The 8,120-nt window shown below is 45.8% G+C and overlaps 1 protein-coding gene across 1 annotated transcript in view; it reads left to right on the top strand.

Annotated features, from left to right (window-relative positions):
* The window catches only part of TERF2 (telomeric repeat binding factor 2), a 37,517-nt gene that overhangs the window by 16,579 nt on the left and 12,818 nt on the right, over positions 1-8,120 (top strand). The window contains exons 5-7 of the mRNA XM_017539226.2: positions 566-712; positions 3,451-3,557; positions 4,830-5,222. Coding sequence (XP_017394715.1) covers positions 566-712; positions 3,451-3,557; positions 4,830-5,222 — 647 coding nt within the window. The remainder of the gene's footprint in view (positions 1-565; positions 713-3,450; positions 3,558-4,829; positions 5,223-8,120) is intronic.

Here is an 8,120-nt window from a genome sequence, read left to right as displayed (position 1 = left end):
ACATGTACGTAATACAGAATTCAAAAGGTATAACAGAGGAGTTTGGTAAAAAATTCTCTTACCTCTGACCCTCAGCCATCTTCTTCCCTTCAGAGGCAGTTTTTTATTTTATTTTATTTTATTTAATTAATTAATTTGTTTATTTATTTTTAATCCTTTCAGAGATCCTCTATGCATGTGCAAGCAAATTGTGTGTGTGTGTATACAGACATCCACATATATACATTTTCTCAGTTCTTCCCATTACACATATGTGATAGCATAGCCTACATACTAATTTGAACACTTAATTGCTTTTTTCACTTAGTATTATATCTTGGAGTCATTCTATGTTAGCAAATAAGGAACATCTTTATCTGTTTTTTATAGCTGCGTAGTAACCCACTGTGGCTGAACCTGATTTATTGACCAGTCCTTTGTGTTGGGCTTCCCTTCTTGTATGTATGCCAGTGATTTGCATTGACGGCATTGCAGAAGTTCTCATAGTGTCTGTCTCACCTCATCATCATTGAATTTTTACTGGAGTTCTACTTTCTCATGTTGCAAATATCGGTCCATTGTGTAGAAGCTGAGAAATGATCTCCTGAATATTATTCGAGAAAAGAACTTGGCCCATCCTGTTATCCAGAACTTTTCCTATGAGACCTTCCAGCAGAAGATGCTGCGCTTCCTGGAGAGCCACTTGGACGACGCTGAACCCTACCTCCTCACGGTGCGCCTTGGCCCTTCTCCCATAACCATGGTGTGCCCTTGAGGATGTGCAAGGAATCAGAATATCCAAAGTCAAGAGGGTTGATGTGTGAAAAAGACATTTATTTGCACTAGCTTTCTTAATTAAATGCCTTAAAAATACAAAAACAGGCTGGACGCAGCGGCTCACGCCTGTAATCTCAGCACTTTGGGAGGCCCAGGCAGGTGGATTGCCTGAGGTCAGGAGTTTGAGACCAGCCTGAACAACATGGTGAAACCCTATCTCTACTAAAAATACAAAAAATTGGCTGCACATGGTGGCTTATGCCTGTAATCCCGGCATTTTGGGAGGCCAAGGCAGGTGGATAATGGGGTCAGGAGATCGAGACCAACCTGGCCAAGTTGGTGAAACCCTGACTCTACTAAAAATACAAAAGTTAGCTGGGTGTGGTGGCAGGTGCCTGTAATCCCAGCTACTTGGGAGGCTGAGGCAGGAGAATCGCTTGAACCTGGGAGGCAGAGGTTGCAGTGAGCTGAGATTGCACCACTGCACTTCAGCCTGGCAACAGAACTAGACTCCATCTCAGAAAAAAAATACGTAAATCAGCTGGGCATGGTGGCGTGCGCCTATAATCCCAACTACTGGGGAGGCTGAGGCAGGAGAATCACTTGAACTCAGGAGGGGGAGGTTGCAGTGAGCCAAGATTGCACCACTGCACTCCAGCCTGGGCAACAGAGCAAGACTCCGTCTCAAAAAACAAAACAAAGCAAAACAAAAAACAAAAGTAGAAATACTAGCAGAGGCAAATGGAACACACCTGGTCTCCCTCATCTGCCATTTTTATCTCCTTTACACATGGTTAATCTGCTGTGGCTGAAGCAGAACACTGGCTTACAATCGATGGTGGTTCCCAAAGGAGATGACTTGTGAACTAAGTTTGGAGGAAGAGGGGTTTGGTAGATGTGGTACAATGGAGTTGCTAACATGAAGAAGGCATGGTGTGCAGAAAGGTGTCACTGTGAAAATATGATAAGGTTGAAAGAAGCCAAACAAAAACATTCTTTAATTGGATTAAAGAGATAAAAGAATGGAAGCAGTGAGGCTCAGGACAGCATAGGGAAGAACTAGAACCTAGGCTGTCATAGATGGTAGACTGTGATGAAGGAACACTGATTGAGAGTGGTTTTGTTTTGATTTTGAAACCAGGAGTTTGCCCCGGTGCAGTGGGCCACACCTGTAATCCCAGCACTTTGGGAGGCTGAGGCGGGCAGGTTGCTTGAGCTCAGGAGTTCAAGACCAACCTGGGCAACATGGCAAAACCCCATCTCTACAAAAAATATAAAAATTAGTCAGGTGTGGTGGTGTGCACCTGTATTCTCAGCTGCTTGGGAGACTGAAATGGGAAGATCACTTGAGGCTGCAGTAAGCTGTGGTCGTGCCACTGCACTTCAGCCTGGGTAAAAGAAACAAGGACTTTGACAATGTTTTAAATATTCTGTCTCATAACACTAGATCTGCCAGGCCCATATTAGGTTAGTGTCAATGATCTTAGCAGTCATTTGGTAAATCTCAGATAGTTTAAAAGCAAGTGGTTTGGGGTATTCAGGGAGCAGATGTCAAGATAGTTGAGCCTGGCCTAGGATCCTTTCCTTTCCATTCCAGGTAACTGGGAAATGTCCTGCCGCTGTCTGTATGTGTGGACAGAACTCTTGGCTCTTAGGACACCATACATGACAGATAAACATAACTGAAACTGAATGACACTGGACTGATTGGAAATGTCTAAAACTTAAGTGAGAGGGAAACAGATGAACAGTTGGAGTTAGAGCAAGACTAGCCTGGCCGGGCGCGGTGGCTCAAGCCTGTAATCCCAGCACTTTGGGAGGCCGAGGCGGGTGGATCACGAGGTCGAGAGATCGAGACCATCCTGGTCAACATGGTGAAACCCCGTCTCTACTAAAAATACAAAACATTAGCCGGGCGTGGTGGCACGTGCCTGTAATCCCAGCTACTCAGGAAGCTGAGGCAGGAGAATCGCCTGAACCCAGGAGGAGGCGGCTGCAGTGAGCCGAGATCGCGCCATTGCACTCCAGCCTGGGTAACAAGAGTGAAACTCCGTCCCAAAAAAAAAAAAAAAGACTAGCTTACTCAGGGCTCTTTGTGTTATATAGGTAAGGATTCTCAAACAGTTGTTAATAAGGAAACCATTTGCAGAAACAGTGTTATAAAAATTCTATACACAAACTGAAAGATACTAGTATAAACATTTATTGCTGGGCACGGTGGTTCATACCTATAATCCCAGCACTTTGGGAGGCCCAGGCGGGCAGATCACTTGGTGTCAGAAGTTCAAGACCAGCCTGGCCAACATGGTGAAACCACAGCTCTACCAAAATACAAAAATTAACCAGACATGGTGGCGGGCACCTGTAATCTCAGATTCTTGGGAGGCTGAGTCGGGAGAATCACTTGAACCCAGGAGGTGGAGGCTGCAGTGAGCTGAGACCGCACCACTGCACTCCAGCCTGGGTGACAGTGAGACTCCCTCTCAAAAAAATTTATTAGTTATCCTAAGTTTGAAGAAAAAACTTGACTTATAAGCCTTATAAGTTATCTCCCATTTTATGCCCTTGGTTTTATGCCTAGATTGGTTTTGTAAGTGTACTTGTTTGCATATTGAGTATATTCATGGTAAAAGAAGCAGAGAATTAATGCAATTCTCTGGCCTCTTCTTCCTGATGACATCCTTCCTTTCCCAGATGGCCAAAAAGGCTTTGAAATCTGAGTCTGCTGCCTCAAGTACGGTAAAGGAAGATAAACAGCCAGCACCAGGGCCTGTGGAAAAGCCACCCAGAGAACCCACAAGGTGAGAAGATGATCTCCCGTGATCTTGTGTAAAACACGAGTGGTCGCTGGAAGCAGTCTCTCCTCCTTAGGGCAGGATCAGTTCCTCTTGGCGATCTGACCTGCTAACGTGTTACGAGTTTACTCATACAGGGCACTGTGGGACACAGCATACCCTGGGAAGATGAGGAGACAGGACGCCTGGGGTCCCTGACAACTTCCTGATTGGCTGTTCCTCAAAGGCTCTTTCACCATTTCTCTCTTCTTACCTTGCCTATATTCATTCACTACGTCTTTGTGGACACCTAATCTCTTAATACATTCAAGAACCAGTGTTTAGATCTGTGAGTCCAATCCCAAGACCAGTTCCTAAACCAGGGGTCACAAGTTTAGATGCCCTTTGAGGGCCTGGTAGGAAACCTAAAGGAACAAAGTGGACCTAGGCTGAGAGCATGGGGCTGGGAACCAGGGGATGTGCTTTTCAGCTTCTTGTGGTTGCTCTGTGGGAGTGTCCAAGGGTACTCAGACTTCAGGTGCTCATATTTTTGTATGAGGTGTCCAAGTTTTTCTGTGAGAGTTCCCAATTTTTGGATGTTGACAGTTGATCCGCTTTCTAAAAAATTGTTTTCATGAGGGTTAGACAACAAGACAGCCTGCCAGCTGGATTTGGCCTGCAGGCTGCCAGTTTGCCCCATTCCTAACAATTTTTCCCTAAAGCATGCTAACTGCTCCAAATGATAGATGAACTTTATTTTTAAAAGGCAATTTCTCATTGTTCCAAGGCATGTGGCATGCCTTTTACTCTGAGAATTCTCAAGATCCTGTTTATAAGTGTGTTGTAGGCCAGGTGTGGTGGATCATGCCTGTAATCCCAGCACTTTGGGAGGCCAAGGCGGGCAGATCACTTGAGCCTAGGAGTTCTAGGATACAATGAGCTGTGTTCGTGTCACTGTATCCTATCTCTCAGTCCTGTCTGTAGTCTAGGACAGAGCCAGACCCTACCTCTAAAAATAAAATAAGTAAAATAAATGTTCTCTAACTTGGAGTTTTAAATTCATAATACTACTTACATATTACATTTAAAGCCTCTACTTACACTCATTGTGAATAAAGGCTTTTCTAAATAAAGGTTGTGTCAAGCCAGCCTCCCTCTCTCCTTTTTTTTAAGTGGAGAGTCCTCACCTGGAGAAGTCCTCTATCTAACTTGAAGCTTCAAACTTCAAAAAAGTTGTGGCTGTTTGGATGAGCATCACCAGTGGTGAAAAAGATCTTTGTGCCTGTGCTTTATTTGCAGGCAGCTACGGAATACTGCAACCACCTTTGGAATGGCGACTCTGAAGGCAGCTTTCAAGACTCTGTCCGGTACACAGGATTCTGAGGCAGCCTTTGCAAAACTGGACCAGAAGGATCTGGTTCTTCCTACTCAAGCTCCCTCAGCATCACCAGCCCTCAAAAACAAGAGACCCAGAAAAGATGAAAACGGAAGTTCAGCCCCTGCTGAGGGTGAGGGTGGCTCAGAACTGCAGCCCAAGAACAAGCGCATGACAATAAGCAGATTGGTCTTGGAGGAGGACAGCCAGGTTACTGAGCCCAGCACAGGCCTCAACTCTTCCCAGGAGGCTGTTCCAGCGCTGCCATCCAAGCCCACCGTTCTCAACCAACCCCTCCCTGGAGAGAAGAATCCCAAGTATGAAGACCTTCTTTGTAGAAATTTTGGGGCTGGTTGGTGGTCCTGGTTGGGCCTGGTATTACTTCCGTGAATGAAGTAACTTTCAGCTAAGTTACTCACCACCAAGGCTTGCTCAGACTGCTAGAATGTGACGCAGGAGCGGGCAGTGACAACGTAGCCATCTCTGCCAGTTCTGAAGCCCCACATGTGGGCTTCCAAGCCTTGCACTAGGGCATGAGTGGGGATGGAAAGGTTTCAGAGCCTCCCACTCATCGCTGCTTTCATTTTTAGCAAACATCTAAGTGTCTTGACTTCTAAACATTAGTCTTGTGTGTTAAAAGAAATTTGTTTGCATTGGGCCACATTATACTTTGACCCTTAAAAAGAGACTGATTAATATGTATAATTTTGTACCTTTCTCAGCATTTGAGACTTGGCAAGTTCAGTAAATATTTACTAATCTCCCATATTCTGCTAGGTACTGAGGGGCAGTGGCTAGAGTACTTTAATTTTGCTTCCCATCGTGATTCCCATCCTGGCTTTGAGTTTTGCTTCCCTCTCTGTCCTGTGGTGGATCCTTCCTCCAGGCACACTGGCCTGCTTGCTCTCTGGAACACATTGTTTGTTTCTTTCACTGTACTTTTGCTTCCTCTCATTTCCCACAGTGGACCGTCATCCCTCCCTCATTGCTTGTCCAATCCCATTTGTCCTTTAAAGGGAAGAAAAGCCATTGTTAATGAGGTGCTTTCTGGGGGCATAGCACTTTCATGTATCATCTTACTGAGCCTCTACAGTCCTCACTCTTTGAGGTGATATATTAGCCCCATTACACAGAGGAGAAGAGCTCAGAAAGGTTCTTAGCTCACCTGAAGTCATGCTGCTAGAAGTGGCAAAGATGGGCTTTGGGATTTTTAATCCAAGTCAGTCTTGACAGAAAAGCCCATGGCCTGCATATCATGTACACAAGTTGCCGCTCTTGAAATTCTCCCTCCTCAGGCTGGGTGCTGTGGCTCACGCCTGTAAGTAATCCGAGCACTTTGGGAGGCCAAGGCAGGCGGATCACTTGAGGTCAGGAGTTCAAGACCGGCCTGGCCACCATGGTGAAACCCCGTCTCTACTAAAAATAGAAAAATTAGCCAGGGCTGTAGTCCCAGCTACTGGAGAGGCTGAGGCAGGAGGATCACTGGAACCCGGGAGGCAGAGACTGCACAGTGAGCCAAGATTGAGCCACTGCACTCCAGCCTGGGCAGTGGGTTGTTACTCTGTCTCAAAAAAAAAAAAATTCTCCCTCCTCCATAGACTCTTCCCTGGTCAGCATTTCCTTGCTTTAAGTGATCTACCTCCTGGATCTCCCAAGACCACCTGTGCCGCTGCTCCATGTTACATTATTTGGGGATGTGTGCTCTGGCATGCATTGTACTCAGTGCCTCAAAGGGCTATGGCATCTGATAAGCGATTTATCCTCAGGCATAGATTTGTACTATGTCACCACTACTTGCATTTGGAAGTGAGTACCGGCTGGCAAATGGGCATAGCTGCTGGGCAGCAGATGCAACTCCACACACGCTATTCTCATTTGATACAGGATCTCATGAGCTTCTCACAGCAATCTTATGTAGTGTAGGGATTGCTCCCAGGAACAGATAAGGACATGGGAGAGTGTAGGATTACTGTAATTTTGTAAATGGGAGGATTCTTGAAGGTTTCAGACATACACTCTTTCTTATATGTCAAGGATATGAAGTCTAATGAGTCCTCTGAAGCAGTAGGGGTTGGCAAGCTATGGCCCTGAGGCCAAATCTGCCTGTTTTTGTAAATAAAGTTTTATTGGAACACAGTCACACCCATCATCGATGTGTTATCTAGGGCTGCTTTCTGTTGAGTGGTGGTTTCTTGAGTAGTCGCAACAGAGACAGTGAAGTTTGCAAAGTGAAAATATTATGTGGCCCTTTACAGAAAAAAAGGGGCCGGTGTCCCTGCTTTAAAGATATATGTGTGAGGTGCCCCGGGTGCTTACAGGAAGAAAAGCTCAGCCTACTCAGCAAGATTTTAGGTGGCTCAGATCTTGTAAAATAACAAACATTGAGCAGACCTGGGAAGGATGAGCAGAAGATCGTCGACCATGTTATGGGGTGGAGGACTCTAGGCAGTGGCAACTCCTTACATACAGGCATGAGAAAACCTGCTGTGTCCCTCAGAGTGCCATGGAGTCTATGGTAGGAGAATACGGTGTACAGGAAAGAGTGAAGGGAGGAGAGTCTGCATACTAGATGGGCCAGGCCTGGGATTTCTGTCTAGTATGTCAGGCAGAGGCTCTCAAGCTGGGCTTCGTGACTCAGTGACCTGTGGAATGTTCAAAAAGTACATATTCCCAGGCTTCTGGCTACTGAACTAGAAGAGGCCGACAGCTGTTTAATCTGCTTTTCTATGTCTGCCTAGATAATTCTAATACAGTAAATTGGAAGGCCTGATGAGACACCACTGAAGGAACAGAGAGAGGGAGGGAGGCTGGAGACTGCTGCCAAGGAGCAGTGACGGGTGGTGGGATCAGGAAGGAAGGCAGGGTTGGGGGTGTCACCTGGAGGACAGGGCCCCCATGCCCCGATCTTGTGTATCCCACAGCACCTTGCACATAACACATGCTTACTAGGTATTTATTCACCAAAAAAGGATTCTTTGTTCTTGCATTTTAAGGAGTGACAGCCAAAATATCTGTAAAAAGCCAGTAGAGGCTAACATTTTAGGCATTGTCGGCCACATGAGTTGTCTGTTGCATATTCTTTTCTTGTTTTTTTCTTTCCTTTTTTTTTTTGAGACAGTTTCATTTTGTCGCCAGGCGCTAGGCTGGAGTACAGTGGCACAATCTCAGCTCACTGCAACCTCTGCCTCCCGGTTTCAAGTAATTCTGCTGCCTCA

The sequence above is a fragment of the Cebus imitator genome, unplaced genomic scaffold, assembly GCF_001604975.1.
Source record: "Cebus imitator isolate Cc_AM_T3 unplaced genomic scaffold, Cebus_imitator-1.0 Scaffold118, whole genome shotgun sequence".
In the NCBI taxonomy this organism is placed as follows: Eukaryota; Metazoa; Chordata; class Mammalia; order Primates; family Cebidae; genus Cebus; species Cebus imitator.
Note: the sequence above shows the minus strand (reverse complement) of the source record. Positions and strands in the feature narration are given on the sequence as shown.